We start from the raw sequence: 23,897 nt of genomic DNA on the forward strand, positions 1-23,897 counted from the left end.
CCTGAACACTTGCATCAAGGACATTTCACATCCACCAGATGGACCTATGGTTAGAGTAAATGTGTTTGGAGTGCAAGAATTCAGGGGGTAACACTCCTAGATCCATTCCTAAGTTTGGAAAGAGCCCCTAGACCTCTATTACACCAAAAATATGTTGCCTCGATCCTTAGAAATCTACAGGGAAGAAGCTATATCATAAAATATAGAAAAATATGTTTTTGGAGTTTGTTTTTTTCCCAGTGAAGTAATTACCACCAGATTTCTTTTTTTTTCTTTTCTTGTCTAAATCCACATGTGGCTGACTCTACATAGACGACAGGAAAGCAATGCTAGTAATGAAGCTATAAAGACTATTATACTAACCAAAAAATGGCAATATTTACAAGGGGGCATTATAAAGAACAAATTTCGTCAATGCCTTGTCTTGTATAGTATATACAAAGGAGGTCAAAATCTGTTTAGAGTTTATATGATACAAGTCCAATATTTACATTGATTAAGGGCATTTGGAAGGATACAGGCTACATTAAGTTTATTGACTGTGTTAGATAGTCCATAAAATATGTGAGTGACTATGTCTGGTTCACATTTTCTTTGCGATAAGGCAGAAAAAATTAAACCTGGTCTACCCTTCAAGCCAACCAATACCCTACATGACCATAGCAAGCCATAGTTACATATTTTTCTTCTTTTTTCAAGGTTTTACAATTTTTTAACGATTTTTGAATTTTAGTGATTTTTTTTTTCATTTTCTGTTTTGCCATTTTTTTCCTAGTTTTTTTTTTCAACATGAGAGTGATATAAAGAATGAAAACAACCCTTTAGACAAGAATTTACAGACACGAATGTTGTGAACACCATCTGGAAGGGTTTTTCTTTTTTGTCTCTTTGACTTGAGTTGTTGGCATTTGCACCAAAAAAATCTGTACGATAACACAAGAAGAGAGCTAAAATATACTTCAACTATAGAATTTTACCTTCACACACAAACAAACACAGCATACCTGGAATCAGTCAGAAATCAAAAAAACACCAAAAATTAATCTCACGTCCTGACACAACATGAGATCACCGGAGTTTGCTCTCTTGGTGACAATAATGACAAAAATATAAACAATGAGAGGAAAATACAATAACGACTCTGAATTTTAGTAAATTTTCAAATTTCTTCGAACCACAACCTTGTTGACACAAAATAATGGAGTAAAATATGTCGTTTCTTATCAAGCATATTTACATAAGCAAAGAAAACCAGAAAAATCTTCCTGGGAAAAATAATCTCTATAAATATAAATACACCATTACAATTTTTCCAGCACCATTTTCATTCCTATACCAATTGTACCAGGAAATCTCCCTCAGTGTGAAAATTGAACAAACAAACCTCACACCAATGATAACTAAATATATTACAGAGTATATAATATCAATGCACACAATGTTCAGCAGGAAATTTTTTTTTCCAGATTAGTTTCCTTTTTCCTATTTTTTTTGGTTTATTTTTTGCACTATCAATTTTTTTAAGGCTTTTTGATTCATTTCATTTTAATACACTTTCCCAGCTATAATTAACAGGAAACGCATGCACATAGCGCTAGAAAATATAATTACAGAGTGCCATTAATGTAACATGACATAATAAAGATATAGAAATTGCAAAATTATTGAAAAGGTGAAATGTTTGGTATTTACAGTGATGGATGGCGAAAAACTGTGCCGATTTACAGTGATTATTTTAACAGTACATGTCCCTATAGACACGTGACAAATGTTTGACGGCCATAGTGGCATGTCTACATCTGGATGGTGGCAAATTTGAAGTAGTTGTCTCAATCATACAATCACATTATAGTAAAAACTTAAAGAAGTATTCTCATGAAATTAGGAATACACCAGACTCTGATGAACTATCAAAGTGGTCAAAGTTATCACATCATTCAGGTAAAATCTAAGCTTAAGATGACTATTTTATCGGGAAAGTTCGACATTGGTTTGCATCAAGTACTATTTTCATTACCCATTCCAATGGAGCTCTCCCTGATTTCAGTTGAAGTATGAATAGTATCCATCGCTGTTTGATCTGATGTTCAGGTCTTTGATCAGAGACAGCGGATCCGGTGAAGCCGTTTTCCGCTCTTCTGCCACGGGTTTCGGCTTCGGTTTTGGAGGTGCCCGCAATGCACTTGCATAGGACATACCTGCTGGTGTTTTGATGTCTTGTTTAGATAGCTGACCCTGTTGTTGCTGCTGCTGGCTTGCTGAGTTGGTAGGACTGTTATCCTGCGGATGCGGCGGTGTGGAAGGCACTCCCATGATGCTGGCCGGGTTATTGCCCATGGGCTGGGACATGGGTGACAGCGGTTGATTGTACAGCCTGTTCTGCATCAAGTTTTGCTGGTAGCTTTCAGCCGCTGTCCCTTGCTGGAACTGCTGCTGATGCTGATGCTGTTCCTGTTGGTGCATCTGCTGTTGTTGCTGCTGCTGCCACATTCTGTAGGCCGGAGAGTTCCTTTCACTCTGCCTCTCGTACAGCGGGGTATTGCGACCCGTTGCGGATGACATTCCCATCAGAGGTGACTTGGCGTCTGCAGTTCCCATACTTGTTGGCTGACGCTGTTGACGCATGTCACCCCCGCTAGACTGCAGGCTGGGCCAGTGGAATGAGGAGTCATTCCAGCTGTTGAGTTGATTCCATTCGCCATCCTCTGCCGGAGCGCCGACATTAGCACCACCCCACCTCTCGCCACCTTTCTGAGGTGTCTGCTGCAGCTGTTCTCTATGCGCCATGTTGGGCATGTTTCCTGTTGCAGCTGCGGCTGCTTTGATGCGCTGCATTCTCTCAAGCATGGCTAGGTCCACTGCTCTGCTGGCTTGTCCCTGTTGCTGCATGACACTGATTTGTTGGCTGCTGCCTGAAGCACCATGTTGCTGCTGCTGGTTGCTCCCAGAGACCCCAACACCAGCGGCGGACTGGTTGGTGTAATTCTGCATGTTACCCATGGCTCTCTGTATTGCTTGGGTATCTTGCTGTCTGCCGACATGTGAGGTACCTGCTGCCGCTATGTGACCTCCAGCTGACCCTTGACCCTGACTCTGACCCTGTCCACTCAGTGCCTTGTTCGCAGCCAGCACTTGCTGCTGCTGCTGCTCAAGCCACTGCTGTACATAGAAATTCTGCTGATCAAATCCCATTTGCCCTTTCTGAAGATGCTCTTGAAGGAGTTTTGTTTGCAGCGGATGTATTAAATGCTGCTGTTGCTGTTGTTGCTGCTGTTGTTCTATTCTGGCCTGTTCTCTTGCCATTTGATTGGCACTCTGTGCTTTCTGTGTTGCCATGAAGCGGTTGGCATACTCCAATCCCCTCGTCCGGACCAAATATTTGTACTCTTCCTGCAGCTGCCTCTCTTTCATTTTGGCTAGCACTTCGTCTTTGCTCTCAGCAGCATTCTGTGTGGCATGTTTGCCGTCTTTGGCAACCCCTCTCCCAGCCACAGCCTGTCCTTCTTGGTTCTGTTTCTCTGCGTCTTTGTTGCCCTGAGATTTGTCCGTCTGCTGCTGTTGTTGCTGGAATTGCTGCTGGGACTGCTGCTGTTGTTGTTGTTGTTGTTGTTGTGTTGGTGGCGGAGTCTGAGCACCCACACTGATCCCCGTTGGTGACATCTGGTGCATCATGAGGTAATTCATTCCATACTGCTGGATTCGCTGCGGATACGCATACCCTGGATCAATGTAAGGCTGCATAAGTTGGCCATTTGGAAGAACACGGAGTGGGACGGGCATATAGATTCCAGGATTATACATACTCGGCATATACACATAACTCATGCCTGTGTGTGGATCTATTCTATGCACTGGACTAGCCGGTCTGACTATATTACCACCGGCTTTGGGCAAAAAAGCACCATACGGTCTTGCCCCTGCAATGGAAGTGCCTGTTACACCCTGTGCTTGTCCAGCCTGGTATGCATGAGCTCTTGAACCATCTATGAGGCTGCCAGCACCTGTTGTGACAGCCCCTGAGCCTTGGATGAATGGCATGCCGACCATTTGTGCCCTCAGTGCTCTAGGAATGAATTCAGGTGCTAGCGGGTTCAGCGTGTATGTCTTCTTCAGCTCAACACCATCCAACTGTGACCTGATACTGCTGTACGTTATGCCATACAGACTCTTGTTTTCGTGGCAAATTTTGATGAACTGTTCCCATAATTTTCTGTGGATGAAGGTGGGAAAGCAAACTTAGCTACATTGTGGATACATATTAAAATAGGAAGAACAGCACATAGCTGCTGGCTCCAGACGTCACAATTTGCAATGAGAATATTCCAAATTTCTTTTGGTTTCTATATAATCAGTATTGTGTATGATTTACAATATATGAAAAGTAGTCTATGGTAGCAAATTATTGGATTTTTATCTGTATTGATGTGCCAATTTACAAATGGCAAGTTAAAATGCACATACATATGTGAGAATCTCGACAGATCTACATTATCAACATTATCAATGCCATAGTTTTTCCCATCAGTTGGATCTCAAACAATTAGAGTTGATTTAAGCAGATCACATACTTGAAGCAAAAACTCAGTATGCCAACAAAGGGTGTGTACATGAAAGCATGAGCTAGAGTAAAACATATGTACCATGCTTTGAAAATTGAAATTCATACCTGCACTTGCCCACAGAACACAGAGATATAGGATCCCCAACGACAGCGACCAGTGACTGAGCCCTTGTAATGGCAGTGTTGAGTAGCTTGGCATCAGAGAGGAATCCGTAGTTCACTTCATCGTCTTCCAAAGACTCAGCGCCCTGGTTCTGCCCCCTGCTGGGTTTCCTCCTCCTCTGCTGTTTGCATGTGTTCCTCGTGCGCACCGTGCTGATGAACAGCACTCGGAATTGTTTACCTGTCAGTGATCAATGCATTGTAAAAAGGACATCAAAAAATGAACCTTCTGAAAATTTGTACATCATAAGTCACAGCTTTCTCCAAACAAATTGATCTCATCATATTAATGTCAAAACTACTACTTCAATGATGCCACTGAAAACAACAATTAGCCAGGACTGATTCTTATAAGGCAGTAGGGGCCAACCACATAAAGTGACCAAGTATCAGGACGAAATGTATAATAGTGACTGGCGACATACTTCCTTTATGTTTGCTCTAATTATGAATGTACAAAGGGAAGCTGCTAGAAAAGACACAAATGAAAAGGTGTGAAAGTTTGGATTGTTTAAGTCATCAACTGTTTTGCTACACTGTCTGGCTTGGAGGCTTAAGGTAGATCGCACCCCAGGGACAGATATTTGGACTCTAAACGTTTTACAATTCTTTTCTTATATACCACTTGTTGGGGTTCATTTTAAAGCTCTTGGTATCAGGAAACTTTTCATGGGCTTAGTTTTTCGAAATTAGAAAATGTTATTATTCTCCATAGAGTTAACACAGAGATGGCAGCCATTTTGAATTTCAAATATTGGTTAATCTTGTGTTATTTGTTTCTCTAGTACCAAAATTTGCATGGTGACCCCTGATTTTTATTCGTGATTTTGAAAGAGAATGGTTGAAAGATTTCTTACGGAAAGTTTGAGCAAAAGTTTAAGTCTTTCACTTTCGAGGCGCGTACTACCTTAAGCGATTTGTTTGTCAACTTGCATATATGTAACCACAAGCAGCCTGAAAACTGAAATTCCTACTGCTACATTTTTTTTAAGTTTATCAATTTGCCAGCAAAAGTGATGAACTACTAACCCTGAACATTCAAAACTCTCTCCACGTCGACTCCAAAGAGCCTCCGTTTCCTCAGCTCTGACCTGATGCGGAACACTTGATCAGCATATGGGCTGACTACACCTATATTGCTGACATCAAGGGTACCCCACTCAGTAGGCCACATCTTCTGTAACTCATCTACTCTTTCTACAACTTCAAAAACCTGTGGAATCACAAAATGGGTTTGGAGTTACGAAGTTGGAGAGTGCAACAGAAATGTTGGTTTAATTTCGTCATAACATGATACAGTATGGTATTTGTTATAAAAAGTACAAGACTTCAAGCATTAAAACTTCCCAAACAACCCTACATGTGAGAAGTGGATAGTCTTTTGACTTTGTGTGCACAACCATCCCAAATAACTTAATTTCATTTATTCATCAGCGAGGTCCATATACCTTCTCTGTCAGAATTCCACCTCTACTGTAGGAAATGCTGTGAATAGGCTATGAAAAAAAAAAGGAAGCAACATTTTGGACAATGAAGAACAGAAATACTGTGTGGAAAGAGATATAGCATGTGAAAAGATTGCTTGATCATGAGACCAACTGATAACTGATACCTACATATCTAGAGCTTGAGAGCTTGAGAGAAAGCTTGAGAGAGAGCTTGAGAGAGAGCTTGAGAGAGAGAGAGAGAGAGAGAGAGAGAGAGAGAGAGAGAGAGCCCAGTTTTACAGACTCATGCCATTCAGAGGCTTACCTCAGCGTTATTGTAAAATGATGTGCTATTCTTGTCTTGCACATCCTCTCCTCTGGCAGTAAAGAAAGTCAATGGATAGAAACTGGTGTGCTGTGGCTGTTTACCACTGGCTAGTAGTCGGCCCTCATAGAACAGCCTGGAAGTGTAGTCTACGATGGCTTCATGGGAACGGTAGTTCTCACACAGCATTATCTTGCAGGAATGTTCTTGAGGATAGTATTCAAATAATCTCTCTAGTAAGGACACGTGAAGGTTGCGTTCCCGCGCAAACTCTGAATATACCTCTGGGCTCAACTGCAGCAGAAAACAGAAGTGAGATTTAGTTTTCAATTTGTTATTATTCCCGCATAACCCATTCTTGTAATTCTGGATTCAGATTCCATAGACAAATTCCTTGTCATGACATGAAACACTGACCATATATGTAATACTGAATGTAAACGAAACTGATAATTTTATGAGGAAATATGAAGATGTCTTCTTATGTGTTCAATAATGTTAACAGTTGGAATCTGCAATTCATATTTGGAATTGGCAGGATATGAACACCCTAAGAGCCTACTTGATGACACACAGGCTCTTAATGGTACCAACATTCCATAGGTGAAATTTTGATCCTTTAATTCCTCAACAAAAGTATTGAGAACAGACTTGAGGTGAAATGCATCTAGTATAATCTGGGTAAGAAATTAGCTACCCAATTTTCAGCGGTCCTGCTCCACTGAACAGTGACTTTACTAAAGATCTTTCAGACTAAGTAGAGGTAGGAAGTGTTTCCTCTCCAGATATGTTTGACTCATAGAGATTGAAGTAACAATGGATTTGCATCGGGAAAACATGGTTTTACAACAAATCACAAACTTTGTGGAATCCCAGTTTATGCAAAACATACTGTGGAATTTTTGATTGGTTATAGTATTCAGGATTGCATCGTGTGTTGATAATGACTTGACGGCGTGTTCCCACCTGCATATGGTCTCCTGCTAGTACTATTCTGGTATGTTCTGATGCTAATGCTAAGGGCATGATTGTTTCACACTCCATAGCTTGAGCTGCTTCATCAAGGAATATATGTGTGAAGAAACCTGAAGAAATGAAACAAATGCATGAATGAATGAATGAATGAATGGATGAATGAATGAATGGACAGAGACAATGTATTCAAAGTTACAGGGCTTGGTTAGGTTTGGTAACTTTTCAGGTTTTACCCTCTCTCCTGCGTGGTTTTACCCAACCCTTTGTTTTCAGCAGTAAGGGTAGCCCTGTGCACTTGCAACTGGGGTGAAAAGGTTTCAGTTATATTGCATAGTGAAGGTAGAGTTTGAAATATTCAGGATTGCATGATTAAGCCCACCAATCAAATTGTTTTTGTATTATGGGTACACACACTAACACAAGCTGCTCCCACTTACAAGTGTTATCACTGTGGTCAAGCTGGGTAACTGAACTTAAGCGGATTTTCATGCATCCACTACATCTCTTTTTCCTAGATATTCAATACGCTTTGACCACTCGTCTTTACAATTCTGATGTTGTTGGGTGGGCATTCAGAAGGAAAGAATGTCCTTTCTTTGAGGTTGTTGATTGCCGTGTGTTTATCCATTATAATATTGCATCAAAAGCCCACAAAACAGTCTGGAATATACTATACAGATCTCTTGTTGTTCAAATATGGATTTTGTTGATCCCTTTTCAAATTTCCTCTGGAAGATATTTACCAAGGCAACCTTCGATCCCTGTGTCAATTGATTTTTTAAAGTACAGGCCCCAGGCAGTTAGTTACTCAAACAAACAGGGTACTGGAGTGGAATATGCTACATACTGCAAATACATTAATTCTGAACAAAATGAAAACAGTGACAACACGGAATTCAATACGTATTTCAAAATCTTCTAGAGGCAACTCTCAGCAGATGAATTGCCAAATATGTAAGTAAAGATACAGCCATCTCACCTGGCTCTAAATCTAAATGACTGAGATAACGAGATGTACTGAGAGTTGCTACGACAACACGGTGTTTCAAGACGTCTTCTTTCGTTGGCATGTAGAAGAAACCGTCTTTGATGAGACAGTAGGGTTGGACCTCTCGGTTGACGGTTCTGACCCACCGATCCTTGAAGTAGATACGAAGTGGTTTAGCCTCACTATGACCTGCCTCTACGTAGGAATGTAGGTAATCTTTTATATACAAATCTGCAGCACTGGGGAAGAAAGAGAAGCACACATCGCCATTAGAAAACTGCCTTTATGATGAAATTCATCCAAACGGTGAAATATTTCACAGAAAATATTCACTGGATCATTACTTATATTGACGGACAAAATTGTAGAGGGCATCATTAATCCTATGAGGTGGGGCATGACTAAACCATTAATAGTTTTAACCATTCATGAAACATATATTATATCATTTACATGAAAATTTAAAGTTTAATGAAATTTATATTTTAGACCAAGATGAAAAGTGAAAAAATTTTCATGTGGAACTGACATAAAGACAGCTGATATGATAAAAGTTCCACCTATTCTGAAAGTGGCTCATTGAAAATGGTCTTGATCATAGAACATAACTACCAGGCCAGGTGTCATTGTCTCTGAAGGCACAAGTCAATGGAGTAGAAATGTAAGTTTGGTAATCAAGAGTACAATTAGTCTGAAAATCTATCAGAGCTGCGTAGCACACTTCAGTCAAGAGAAATCCGATATGGATACACTGTAAAGTAGTCGTGTCCAAATCACTTCCCAGCTGTATCCCGACAGAAACTCGGCTGTTCAATAGATACACTAGACTACATGATACATTAGTTGTGGCAGCACCTTCCATAAAGGAAGTGAGGAGAGGAGCGCCCTCTAGAGATGGACCTCCCAGTCCATGAATACACCAGACATTTTTGTAACGCTGAAAACAATTTTCCCACTTACCTATTAGAATGTGTACAAATGAGTATCCTTGTATTGGGTTGTTGTAAGATAAGTTTAGTTGCCTGAGCTATAGTAAATGTCTTGCCAGTACCAAATGGACCGATAACTAGGATAGGTGGGACTTTGATGTCTAATGGTGTGGTCATTGCTATCACTGCCTCTTTCTGCTTGGCATTCAACCTTGGGTCAAGCTTCTCACTCCACTGTCTGTAAATGCAAACACACCAATACTTTTAATATGTGTGTTCTACCTCTTTGGCTGGTAAAATTTGGTATGATCCTCATTACTTTCAGTGGCATGGGCAGACCCATTCATAGGATCTTGGGGAGTGTGCCAATTCTTTAGAAATTGGTTACTTAGTTTTGTGTCAGAGCTTACCCATTGTTACTTGTAATTCTCACATCAAATGGATAACACAGGTAAATAATGTGACTTTTCCACGACCAAAATTTAGGTCCAATTATAGTTTTGAACTCAAAAGCTGGAGGTGAAATGGCTAAAGTGTGGACACAAAAATACTTGATGATGGTGTGCTTGTATGTGTATGCAATCACAAACTACCAGAGTGGAGAAATACTTGGAACCTCTTTGAGGAAAATAGACACATCCAGCGCATAAGAGATGTTAAATGTCACCTTGAAAAAAACTTGGATTGGGTGCTTGATATTATTTTGATATTGGTGTATGAAGCACCAAATAGACTTGGAAGAGAGCCGGCAGGAAAAGGGAACTTTCACTCACCTGTGAGGAGCCCATGGAATGTTTGGTGGTACCTGGGTGTCAGGGAATACTATATCAAGATCGGGTACTTTGTCGACAGCATAGTGCATCTCACACACAGGAAGTCTGCAAAATAAAAATTGCATCAAGCATGGACACTTAGCCAGCATACTTATCTGCATAGCGTAAAGCTGTTATTCTGGACAATCAAATGTTGAGTCTCATTAAGATTGACATATAAGGAACATGTGCATTTTAAAACACTTCTGAGAATTTACCGGTGGAATTATTGCACTGTCTTGATCAAGTATGGATCAATCATGGATGGTGTCATAAGGCATGATATGTGTGTATGAAACCTAGGATGAGGGGCAAATCATTGTCTTGTCCAGAGGTCACTTGGCACGTGCGCGTGACCTCTGCACTTTGAGGAATGTGTACCCTTCAAAGTCTAACCTTTAGGCTTTAACAGGGTAATCTGGAAGTTTAATCGTCACAAGATCAAAATGTTGAAGACTTGAAATGTTTTCACTGCCATATGTTCTTACAACTTGTGTTCTCTGAGGCTTCAAAGTCAAGACCAGTGACTCATTGGCATTTAAATCAACTGTTTGGATATTTTGGTGTTCAATAAAAACTCTTTTATTTGGTTTTTACGATACAAACAGGGTGCAACTAAAAGGACTCTTCTGAATTTGAAATTACATTGTGGAAAGCTCTGCCACTAATGTAGATGTATTCTTTAAATGATAACATTAACGATGACTTTTTTCTGTCTACTCTTTCAGCTACTTGCGTGGTTTTAATAGAAGGCTGTACACCAACCTGTTGAGTTGGAACTGAACTTCCGCTTTCCACTCTGTGTCTTTCCTGAGTCTGAGCTCATCCACACATCTCTTGGACAGCCTGAGAAAGATGAACCCCTTTCCTTTCTCTTCCACAGCTGCTTCGTACACGGTGTCGTTGGTTTTGTTTGACCCACTCGATAACAACACTGTAGAACTGCTGTTCAGGATCAGCCTGCCACCGGGGGTCTGATCTGACAAGTCGTCGTTCAGTCTCATCTGGGCAAACATTTCTCCGTCCACCGCGTACTTAGCACCTTGCATTTTCCCTGGCAGGAGCAGAAAGCTGGATACCAGTTGTAGTGTTGTCTTCACGTTGTATCTGAAGACAGAAGATAAGCCAATCAGATTTTGTGCCAAATCACAAGAAATACTAGATTTTGTCAAACCCACAAGCACACAACAGAGGCAAAACATTACATGGAGCTATAAACGGACATTTGAAGATCAGCTGGCACTTACTTGCTCATGTGTTTAAACTGAGCCATTTCTTCAATGTTGAGTAAGTCATGAAGGCGAGACCTGTAGTTGTTTTTTGTCATGTTCTTTTGCAGAAGTGCCAGATTGACGAGTTTCTCTGAGGGCGTCGGCTGTGTGTAAAAAGATAGCAAGCCCTTGTCCTTGTCCGTGGAGTCCCTCAACGGCGGATCATAACTTATGATGGTTTTATTGCTTCGGTCCCACCTTTCGGTAGTGCAGATGATCGTGTCCATGGCCTCGTCGATTTGCTTCAAGTCCGACGGTGACACCGCATCCACACACACCCTCTTCATAAGCACTGGCTCAGAGCCAAAATCAAAGACGATAGACTGTCGAAACGTGCCAAATATCTCAGACGTGAAGGCCAGCTTCACGCGATACAGGCGTTCTGAGCTCTTGATGTTGTTGTTGTTATTGTTTTTTAGCTGTACCCACTCCTGGCAATTGGGACCTACTTCTTGTTGAGTCTGTCGTTTACTGTCACCAAATGATATGTTAGATATACAGAAATGAGAGCGGTGAATATCATACAAAAGAGCTACTCTACATAGTTGCCTGGGTGCCTGTGGTAAAAGAAGTAAGAAAGCACATAATACATTAATAAATAAGAGTGAACACGAAAATCTAATCATAACAATCTAATAGGAACATTAAAAGTATCACATAACATGAAAATATAAACATGTCATAGAACTACATATAGCTTGACAGATGCTAAAAAATTTCATCAGTTTATTCCTTCTATAATATGTAGATTTATTCCAACAAATTTGCGTCTCTTGTTGGCTATTAGTAATCAAGCAACTTTGTATCAGTGTGAGTGTGATAATTCAGTTTTCTTTGGAAGAGTTACGTTTGCAAAATTATCTCTTTCAGATAACAGATGAACTAAAAATTTTTACCGGCTGGGTGACCTTACACAAACACACTTTTTATGCCTCAAGTTGTTTTCTGAGTCCTCTTTATGAAAGAGCATTGGAGACACCCTTGTCAGGTCTTGCTTGTTGCAAGTTTTGCAGCAATGATAGTTTGAATCAGAGAAAAGACACTTCTTTGAATATTAACATTATCTGCATTCAGTTGATGCGTACTTCATGGTCTCAAGATACATTGCACAGCCATCAGACTGTCCTTGAAAAAGAATACATACCTTGCAGTGGAGAGTGTAGGTCCAAACATGAGAAGACTTCTTGGAGCTAACCGTGACATTGTAATCTGAATTTACAGTGATTTTTACATCATCCAGTGATTCTGTCAGCTGTGTGTTAGAGATGAAAGACATATTGTGTCAGATTCGTGGACACGATGGAGACAACTTAGAATTTAAGTCTGAGCTGGTGTTGGTTTGTAATGAGTTAGTGAACTTGCCTATTCCCTGTCACACCACTTCCATGTACAGATCTTTTGCCATAAAAAAAATATGGGCTGTGCCAAAATTTGGTGTTGACAGGGTTTGGTAAATGTCATCCATGTGGTCATGGAGAGAAAACTAACCTTCCTCTTTGCTTTGCAAATCTGTAAAAAATCTTGTATGCTGGGGTGTTTCCAAGCTATTTCTTAAGATACAGAGCAAAGAGAGCACAAGCAACAGTGTTTAACTTTTTCACCCCCATCTCCTGTAAACAGGTCCATAATTGCCATTCATATTAATGGATTTGGGCTAAACCATGGTGGTGAAAGGGTTGAGACTGCACCAACAGCCTTCCATTTTAGTTAAACTACATAGACACTGCGCTTAAATACAATGCCAGTTTTGTTGAATGCGGTTAATGATTGACCAGTATGGAGACTATCTATGTCCAATGAGATTTCCTAATGAGCAGAAATACGCCTATTTCTAACTGACAACCTCACTTGTCGACAACCATACCGCCCTACTACCTCTTCCCATTACGCTGGCTGAGGAACACTACTCCCTTAACCTTGCATGTTTACTTGAACATGATCTAGAACTTACCACATTCAAAGGAGTCGGAGAATTCATCCATCTCTCAAGAATCTGCTCTGAATAACTTATCCCGTGCAGTTTCTTTTCTCTTGCTCTTTGCATCTTCATTTGTCTGTACTTATACCTCTCCCTCCATTCCGACAGTTCTTCATCTGAATGTGCTAGCGTGCACTGATCACCAAACCTACATTTGGGAAACCTAACAAACGAAAGAGATAAAATTGGCTTGCATACCTCATTACGTTACATCAAGACTAGTCGACTGAAACCCTGAATCGCAAGAATGTGTGAAGATGGGAATTTATTCACTGAGATTTTGCTGTAACCATTTTTCTGCCAGGTTTAAAGTATGCTTCTATCTGCTCAAGTTGGATAAAGGGCCAGTGATGCTACCTTTGATAATTTTTTCACCATTTTTTGTTTTGAATGTGAACCATAATTCCTTGTTATACTCCCCAAAGCATGTTGATATACACATTGTTCAGCTTGTCAACTCAGCCTCGTACGTGTGTAAACTGTACTGTTATTGTTGAAAAGTGACTTCTGGTCTGGACTAGAATTAAAATGTAAACATATCACAATGCATTTTACACATATAGACACTAAGTTGACAAGCTAAATAGTGGGTGTTTCAACATTCTTTGGGAGTAGAATAAGAAGTTGCAATTGATATACAAAATAAAAATACTGAAAAAATCATAAAAAGTTAGCATTAATGGCCCTTGAAAACCAATAGAGAATAACATGTCACACATGACATATTTATAACCATTCTGGCCATTTGAAGACCCCTTAACCCTTTCACCCCCAGTTCCCTGTATACAGGTCCCACTTTACCATAGAAAACAATGGATTTGGGACAAACCATGGTGGTGAAAGGCAAAATCACACATTTCATAGACATCTCTCAACCAAAATACATGCGACATTAACATGGCTACGTGATAGACACTTCTTGGAGACTTCAATTGATAGTTGGAGAGCAACACAAACTAAACTTTGAAAATTAGCCAAGTCTCTAAATAATGACGATGTTATCAGTATCAAACCATACATTTCCTCATTTCAATAACGTGACCAGTAATTTCCTGTGATTAACGTAGAATCCGCCTTGGGCACAGATATTCAGACTTTCAAACTTATAAATGCATTTCTGGTATGCCACTTGAAGGGGAGTTATTTTGAAGCTTATAGAGTGAATAAAGTTTACACTGAGTTAGTTTTGTGAAAATCCAGAATTTTATTTTCCCCCATAGAGTAATACACAGATATCAGCCATTTTGAATTTCAAATATTGGTAAATATTGGGTAAATTGTTTCTTTAGTACCAAAGTTTGCAGCGTCACAACTGATTTTTATTCTTGATTTTGAAAGAGAATGGTTGAAAGTTTCCTTAAGGAAAGTTTGAGAAAAAGGTAAAGTCTTCCATTTTCGAGGAACAAACTGTCTCAAATGATTATGCATTCCTAGAATATACAGACTACCCAATTCTACAGGGCAGTGCATGAGAATTACAGGCTAGCTGTTTTTCTACACTCACCGACTACAAAGCATATATTCTTCACGAGTTACTCCTCTGGGCGGCGGACGGTGTTTCCAGTCTCGTCCATCGTCTGACATGATGATGGACTGATGGCTTTCGCTGGTACAGTGAAGGTGAAGATCCACCTGCGTTGAACATTGCACGTTACAGTAGGAGCAATACAGTGAAGAATCTGTAATTCAATGGAAAAAAGGAACGTAGTACCAGACTGCAATAAACAATATTATACTGACTTCATCTAACCATACACATCTTTTCCTATCTTTTTCAAGAACAGAACAACTACTTTTGCAATTTCAGAGTGAGTTTGACTCTGAGACTCATAAATACCTTACCTCAATACTTGTTTAGGTTACATTCTCTATTTCCGTATGTATTGACGTTACTTTATATACTGCTGCTAGCTGTAGATTCTCAGAGAGAAACATGACTATTATACCACAATATCAATGACCTCTTGCCCTTGTAAAGGGCTACATTGTCATATTTTGATCTGTTCTCTATAGTTTCTGAAATTCTAAGTGGAGCCGTTGTCTCAGTGACAGACATACAATGTACATATCATAGGAACTGTTGTTTTAACTCTTTTCTCTGAGAATTAACTGCAAGCAAGCAATATTTATTGTAATGTTGATGCATTTGGAAACAAAGCGTGTGTCTCATTGACAGATTTACAGTGAAGCTGAGGTAATTAAATTTTATTAACAGTTAATTGTACAGTTAGAAATATATTCACTCCTTTACTGCTCGTAGTTTGGTTTCCATCAAATTTTCAATGCATGGCTAGATTATAAAGTTTCTTGTGGGACATGAGTTTGGAAGTAACTCTTCATTCTTTCAGGAAGTTTTTGACATAGCACTCTTCAAACTGAAAATTTGTACTTCACAAAATATCCCCTTGCCCACTTTAGCCACAAAAGCTGATCAAAGTCCGCGATGATTTTATCTTACAGTACATAAGATATAGAAAACAGCTAATGTGAAACATATTTTTTGTGATACATTTACAAATAGTATCATCAAACACATGCAGGTTTTGTGTAAACTGGTTATGTCACATACCATGTCCTCATTAACATGGTACTGTACGCCGTTATAGAATGACAATGGTGTACTAATTGCTGTAAATAGGGAAACCACCACAGCCATGTCCTCTAATTTGTTCATTCACACAGCTGCCATACAGTGGAAATTATTCTCCTTCTCTCACCTGTACACTTGGACTTTTGTTGTTTACTACCCCTCTTTTTATGTACACTACTACTACTGCTGGTACTACTAGCTTGGTGTGGCGGAGATGTTGTGCTGCCCTTGGTGGATGTTTTACGAACCGATTGGTCTGAGCTTTCAAGTGGTGTTCGAGCTTCAACATCGTCTAAACTGCTATTTAGGTCTTCCTCATCAGCACCCTGTGAAAGCAAAGAAATTCGTTCATCAGATGGAGTGATATGATGACTGTCCCATGTATAGGGCTACTGTGGAATAAGATCATTGTTCTATCATAGTATCAGAGAAACAAACATACTGTACGGCAATGGGCAAGTGTTTCCCACAAGTCACATCTTGGACTCTGGCCTGTATTTATTCTGCCAATCCTGGCAGAAGTCATTTAGGCAACTGACCTTCAAAGTTAGAAAATTTCACACATATTTTCCTTTTTAGGATGTTTTATTTTAAATTTCTTCTTTTAATTATTATTTCCACACCTTCTGGCAACACTATACAAATCCACACTTAAGAACCTGATAATGAATATACCGGTACCGACCAGATACGCTACAAAAGTTGAAATTTCAGAATGAAATACAGAACTGACAAAATCAACAGATACTTCACAGTTATCATAAACTAATAATTCTGTACATAAAGACAATAATGTGAAATAATTATACCTCTTCCTGCAAAGCATCGACAATCTTCTTAAGCCTGTTTAGCTCCTTTAAAGCTTGCGTATTCTGGGGAAAAAAGGATATCAGATATTTACTGCTGATTTTGCAGGACTCTTTTCCGATGTAATAACATTGAATTTACTTGTCTCTTCATTGTAAAATCTACAAATCCATTCTGGAAAATGTGCTAAAATTGGTTCTCTTCAAAATTATTTTCATCATATGCAATATTTTGTTAATTATGGGAAAAAATGCACATTTGATAAGCATAGCATTGTAAGGTAACTTTGTACAAAAAAGTCACAGCTGGCAGCTCTCCTGAAATAGGCATGAATTGGCAGGGCAATAAAGATAAGCAATGTTTATCAGGGAGATTTCCTCTGATACTGTTTCTTGGTTTTTTTTTGGAAGTGGTTAAATTTGAACAGACAAGTGCATTTCCAAAATACGTTGTGCATGCTGAGTGAAATTACACCCCATGTGAATTTTTTAGGATTGGAGATTAACAAAGTCCAATTTTATTTGTAATAAGTAGGGTCATACATACTAATGCCATGATAAGATGTACTTGACAAAATATTACATTTTTAACTAACAAACATATCAAAATTACCAATCTCCCATTTTATTTGTAATATAATTGGTGTTCCTGTACAAGGGTCACATGTCGTACTGCTAAGAAATACTGTGACTACAAAATACTCAACTTTTTGTATCTTATGAACATAGTACATTGAATATTTGAAGAAAGATGAAGACTTACCTCTGGTTCTAAATTTGACCATAGTTTTGCTACATTATATGCATCGCTGTATTTGCCTAATTTACTCAGTGCTACAGTTTTTCGGGAGAGTGCTTTGTTGTTTTTGTTGTCTGATAATGCCAGTATTGAATTACAGTCTTCTACTAATTTTTCATATTGTTTCTGGAATGTAAGTGAAAAGCAATTGGTTACGGAAATCGGAGTCTGCAATTGTACATAACATGCCATAAGTGACACAATGAGAATGAGTTATGGTCATAGGACATTAAAGGCTCACGCACAAATAAAATACTTTGGTATACATACCATGGTGAGGGTGTCATGTTTTATTCTGAATGTAGCGTTGTGTGCACAACACTAGATTTTTTGACAGAAATTCAGAATTTTTTTTCTATTCCAGCCTGTGTTTATTGCTGCAGCCAATGTTTAGGTTATATACAGTGTGATTTTTATCAATAGCCACTGCTGGTAACCGAGTATTAATAATACGCCATTTCTGTCTGAGTAACTTCCTGAAGTCTCATTGAAAATTTTGGAAAGATATTTGTTTTTTATATTTGTGTTATTCATCATTGCTGGCACTGTCATGTCATTACAAATTGGTTGTACAGAAAATTTTACATCACCTGACTTCTAGAGATACACAAAAACATATGTCTTGCTGCAATTACTTCGACAAATAATGTTAATGTGGCAAATTTGAAAACATATTTCCTTCCATTCAAAATTCCAAGCTGACAAGAGTTAATTTGGCAGATGTCTGATTTTCTTTTTTTTCTTTTTACTAACACTAAACAAGTTCATCGCCACTGCTTTGCCAAAGGCACTCTTTATCAATGATGATAGTGGACCTGTTCACAGGAAACTGCGGGGAAACAGACAAAATGAGATTTTATTGATGTCTGAACTTGCATTCCACATATTCCACATGTTACAAAATTGTAAAGGGAAAAATATAATAAGAGGTGAATTGACCCACTGAGAGATCCTCTGGCATTTTGAGCAGTGAATCACTTCACTGCTGACAAGCATGCACAGATACCAAATCTGTCACTGATAACATTTCATAACTTATTTATTACAAAATGTACACCCTGTTTTGTGCTACTCTATCATTGATAGGCCACTTCGTATTAACACAATCAGCGGAATAAAATGAAAATTACCATTTGAAATTGCTTCTCTGAGAAACAAAACTGCAATGGCATTATATCATAAGCTTAAAGGGAAACAATCCTCGGAACTGCACCTGTGTGAGTTTCTTGTTTATAAACAATATATTTCATGCACTAGATCTAGATGCACATCATCATCATAGCTGCAACATTTAAATTATACAATGTAGATTATGACAGACATGTTTTAACTTTCATCAATCGCCATTGTAACTTGGATATAGTGTTTACATCAATTGGTCATATGGGTTCCATACAACTTTTGAGCACAGTTCTGACAACTTTATTCCCTTAATATTATGTTCTACTTGACAAAAACAAGCAAACATTTTTTGTTTTCAAATAGCATCATGTTCTGATGTACCTAATATCTGAGAAACAGAATGATGAAAAAATTCACATCTGTTGAACAAGCATTATGCTGTCACTTTCAAAGTCACAAAGTGACATTTCATTTACTGTAAATCATTGAGACTAACACTAGTGATAGCAATGTGTCATTTACTGTGTAGGCAGACAATACAGCAAGGGCAACCCTTTTGCCAATCACTGGCTGAGTACAGATAGCCCATCAAGATTGACATTTCAAAGCTTCAGAGTTTGAAAGCAGCACCAAAGGGCAAAATATGTTTGTGCAGGATGTGACTGCTACACATGTAAGATATTACTGGCACAGGGCAACTGATGGCTATATGGACACAAATCAAACACTCTGGTATTGCTTGTCTTAAGCAAAAGAACATTTCGCACCAGTACAAATAGCATTCCAAAGAAATAGAAAAAAGATTTCAGTGTACTCGCTGACTCAACGAACTTGGTTTCATTGAACTCCCAACTTGCAAGTGCAAACATTTGGTATAGTTTTTTCCACCTACAATTTGAAAATTATGGAGTAGAAAGCGAAAGCTCTCTAAAGCCTATTCCAAATCATTATGATCCCGTTACCAAACAGCTTAATGTACAGTGTGTTATATCAAGAAAACAATCATAAATCTCATAAAGGACAAGTGTTAGATCCTTTATATAAATAAGCTTGCTCCAGGCTTTTCAACTTATAGCATGAACTGCATTTACCAATTTATCACTATGATTCTCAGATTTACTCACACTGGTAGATTCAGGTTCAATAGTGATATTTTCTCCTTCAAGATTGTTGATGGTATTGACAGATCTCCCAACAATTTGACACACGAACAGATGGGAATGAATAAATCAGAAATTATCATCGGTTTCATAACAACTGCACTTAGGTTTCAAATCTTGGAAGTGTTACTATTCAGATATTCAATAACAAAACTCGACATCTAGTACAATTCATTTCCTGCCTTTGGCTTAAATTACAAATGAGTTATAGATGGAAGAGCTGTTGCGATGCAGTTCTCTTCTGTTAAGCAAAGAAAATCAACATATCTCTGCATCATTACTCTGCCACTTAAACATTACTTCTTGTGTCAAAGGTGAAAACAGGTCAAGATCACGGGTCGTTGATAGCTACTCTAATGCTCTACTGTGACCTTTTTCCTACAATAACATTAGTCAGGACGGCAGGAAGACTTTGATTAGCAACTCTGTAGAAATAAAACCTCACCTATACTTTATTAATAAATTAATTTAAGTGGACTGATAGATTGCCATGCTTGGTATCAAAGAATTGCACTACATGTACACATGTATATACCTTAATTTTTTGCAAACATGCAGGTATTTTGTTTGTTTTATAGTTATATGGCAAACTCTAATAAGCCTGGTGGAAATTTTAGAAATGTTTAGAAATTTTAAAATGATGACAATCAGACATACATTTGTATCTCAATGTACATGGTAAGTCAGCATCTGTCCTATTTTGGCTTTTTCCTTATCTCTGTATCCAGGACAGGTGTGCATCTTGTCTTTGTACACATAGTCAGTCTACTTGTGTTTAGTCAAAATGTTTTAATTATATTATTGTCAAACTTAACCCTTTCACCCCCGGTTCCCTGTATACAGGTCCAACTTTACCATAGAAAACAATGGATTTGGGACAAACCATGGTGGTGAAAAGCTTAAGTGTCCACAGCATTTGACATGCACTTTGATCTGTTAATTGTAAAGATGGTGTGTGCTACAATAGGACAGATAAATATATATATATTTGTGATCATGAACACTAATCATTCAGAACCTAGACTAAATTTATTTCAATCGAGTATGGTGGTGGTACAGAAGGAATATCCTGATAGATTTCTATGTACAAAAATATCACTTGTCATACTTACTGCAAACTTACTATGCAAAAGCAAAGTACTTACCAATTTAAGATAACACGTGGCTCTACTAGAAAGGTAAGATATCTGTGTCTCTACGGTGCTAGTTTGGGAGTTACTACCATTTACATTTGATCTGGTATTAGTACTACTGTTGTTATTTCTTGGGGCAAGAGTCTCCAGTGCTTCAGAATATGTCTTTGCTGCTTCTTTGTATTGTTGTTTCTGGTACTGGTCATTAGCTTTGTCAGCGAGCTCCTTGTGCTTGCTATCCATTGTCAGCAAAAAATTAGTCTGCAGGTACAAAGAGGACACCCACGCTCATAATGTGGCCTCAAACTGATATTATAAACACATATTATGTACAAAGGCCTATTGTTGTATGCTAGGAATAAGGAAACTTATCAAGAATAAATTTGAAATGAAAAGATATCTACATGCAGAATGGCTCATCATGTGTAATCTTGTGAACAAGACCAGCTGAAAGTATATATGAGAATTACAGAGGAAAAGATACAAACTATTGAAAAATTCATCTTTACATTTATCACTAAGCTATTATGAATCAAGACCATTGTCAGTGTAGGTAATATGTGTTTCACTTGTATTATCATGGGGTATATGTTCCATATTTTGGCTTACATAAGGCTTTGAGTAATCTGATATCGAGTGGTACATCCTGCTCAGCTTACATAAAAGCATATATCTTGAAAATATGTATTACAATAAATCTGCAATCTACAAAAAAAATATCACACAAAAGTATGAGCATGTGCAGTTGCACATTCCTTTGGAAAATATCATAGCAATGATCCTGTTTAAAGGGACAAAGTCGGCCATTTTTCATGAATTTTGTTTGATACGAGATACTACATATATTATTTGACATGTTTAAAGATAATGAATGGGCACCACACATATATTCGACCCCGGTTTTAGACACGATACACAAAACCATCGCAAAAATGAATTAATGGATGAAACTTGGGTAATAGATTTCATTACGTTGTACTTGAAGTAATTTGTTTATTTATAATGCTCTGCTTAGCATCAAGCACTGTAATTTCCCAGGAGGACACCTGTATAGTTTTATGTATATATATATATATATATATATATATATATATATATATATATATATATATATATATATATATATATATATATATGTATGTATATATATGAACAACAAACTAGTGAAAAACAATGTAACTCTAAATTTTGATTTCTCATATATTTACTTTGATATATATATATATATATATATATATATATATATATATATATATATATATATATATATATCTATATGAACAACAAACTAGTGAAAAACAACAATGTAACTCAAAATTTTGATGATTTTTCATTATTTTTATCTTGTATGTCATTTGCAACTTCCCATTGTACTCAGTACAAATGTTGAACCATACTCTATTTAGCTTTTCCACATAGCATCCATATGTATAAAATGAACGTTATTGCTTATATATTTAATTCTGGTCCTGATTCACTTGTCAACTATAGCAACACAGTTCACACACTGGCTGAGTTGACAAGCTGAATACTGTGTATATCAAAACGGTTTGGGGAGTAGAACAAAAAATTATGGTTGACTTAAAAAATCAAAAGTTAGCATTACTAGATCTTTATTGGCAGCAGTACACAGAAACACACACATGTGTATATGTCTCTATCTGTCTCTGTCTGTCTGTCTGTCTGTCTGTCTGTCTGTCTCTGTCTCTGTCTCTGTCTCTCTCTCTCTATATATATATGTTTACTTCGATTATTTACAATCTAGACATGCAGAAAACATTACCAACCAATGTCAAAATTCCACTCACATCCAGACAACCTTGATAGGTGAAAGGAAGGGGATATACTGAATACTACAATGAACTGAGGAGATCACACCAGGCACACATTTTCACATAATTATTTTTCCTTGGAACACAAAACATGGTGTACCGGAAATACTTGATCGATCGCCATGAAAAGAGGCACGTTATAATTGTACCGTATGTTTGTTTGTATGGAGACCTCAGAAAGTACCAGCCCATTCCTTCGGTGTATTGCAAAGACCTTTAATCTTTTGCGTAGTGTAAATGAATGATCTTTCCTTTCAATTTTTGACAAACAAACAATACATTTTGATGACTCACTTCCGAGTAGATGGATTTCGGAGTTGTATAGTAAAAATTCTCTATTTCGTCAGCTGCATTCGTAAACTTATCTTGTGAGCTCCTACTTCTGTGCAGAACTCTCGCACCTTGACATTATTACGTAACGGAAAAGTGCAGTATCCACAAGTCAGATGACACCACAAACAGATGGCCCCTGAATGAATAGTTCACTGCATTTGTTTTTATATTAAAGCTGACGTGCGCTCTCCTAGAACTATCAATTCATAAAGTAAAGTCGTCTTAGGAAATCTTGATGTTGGTAACGTAAAATTTAATTAAGATTTTCGAAAATATTCTCAATATGGCGGTTGGGAATCTGCACGGGCGACGTAAACAATGCACGTATCATATGGGGGAAACCCGGAAGAGGCCTACTGGGGGAAAACGATTTATGTTCCAGTGAGCTCAATTTTCACGGTGCAACAACATGCGTCAAAGAAAAGAGAACATCTTGGATTTCGTACGTACCTTCACATTTCGTAGAAATGGCACATAAGCAAGAAAAAATTACCTAAAATTGCACTGACAGACAGGTGACTACGACTCGTTCGGGCACGCCATATTGGAAAATCACAAGTACCGAGAAATATCGTAACTTCAACGAGATTTCATTTTTCGCTGGCTCAGCAGTGTAACCCTTGATTGACCTCACAGACATCTAAACTATGTTCACGGGGGAGGGCAAAAAAGAGACGTCTTATAGATTGGTTGT

The 23,897-nt window shown here is 38.1% G+C and overlaps 1 protein-coding gene across 2 annotated transcripts; it reads right to left on the reverse strand.

The window, feature by feature from the left end:
• Positions 1-286: 286 nt before the first annotated feature.
• On the reverse strand, positions 287-23,825 carry LOC139151345 (probable helicase with zinc finger domain). 2 transcript variants are annotated; one of them, XM_070724049.1, is made up of 18 exons: positions 23,654-23,825; positions 21,051-21,299; positions 17,588-17,749; positions 16,828-16,890; positions 16,146-16,344; positions 14,933-15,107; positions 13,402-13,591; positions 12,595-12,702; positions 11,427-12,007; positions 10,945-11,286; positions 10,141-10,245; positions 9,399-9,605; positions 8,430-8,677; positions 7,442-7,560; positions 6,476-6,769; positions 5,753-5,936; positions 4,667-4,904; positions 287-4,210 (listed from the first exon to the last, which is right to left on the reverse strand). In XM_070724049.1, the coding sequence occupies exons 2-18, from the start codon at positions 21,279-21,281 to the stop codon at positions 2,044-2,046; spliced, it is 5,613 nt and encodes a 1,870-aa protein (XP_070580150.1). In that variant the 5' UTR covers positions 21,282-21,299; positions 23,654-23,825; the 3' UTR covers positions 287-2,043. The 2 variants fall into 2 exon arrangements, with proteins under 2 accessions (XP_070580150.1, XP_070580151.1); XM_070724050.1 differs by having other exon boundaries at positions 23,697-23,754.
• Positions 23,826-23,897: the final 72 nt, after the last annotated feature.

This window comes from Ptychodera flava, chromosome 15, assembly GCF_041260155.1.
Source record: "Ptychodera flava strain L36383 chromosome 15, AS_Pfla_20210202, whole genome shotgun sequence".
In the NCBI taxonomy this organism is placed as follows: Eukaryota; Metazoa; Hemichordata; class Enteropneusta; family Ptychoderidae; genus Ptychodera; species Ptychodera flava.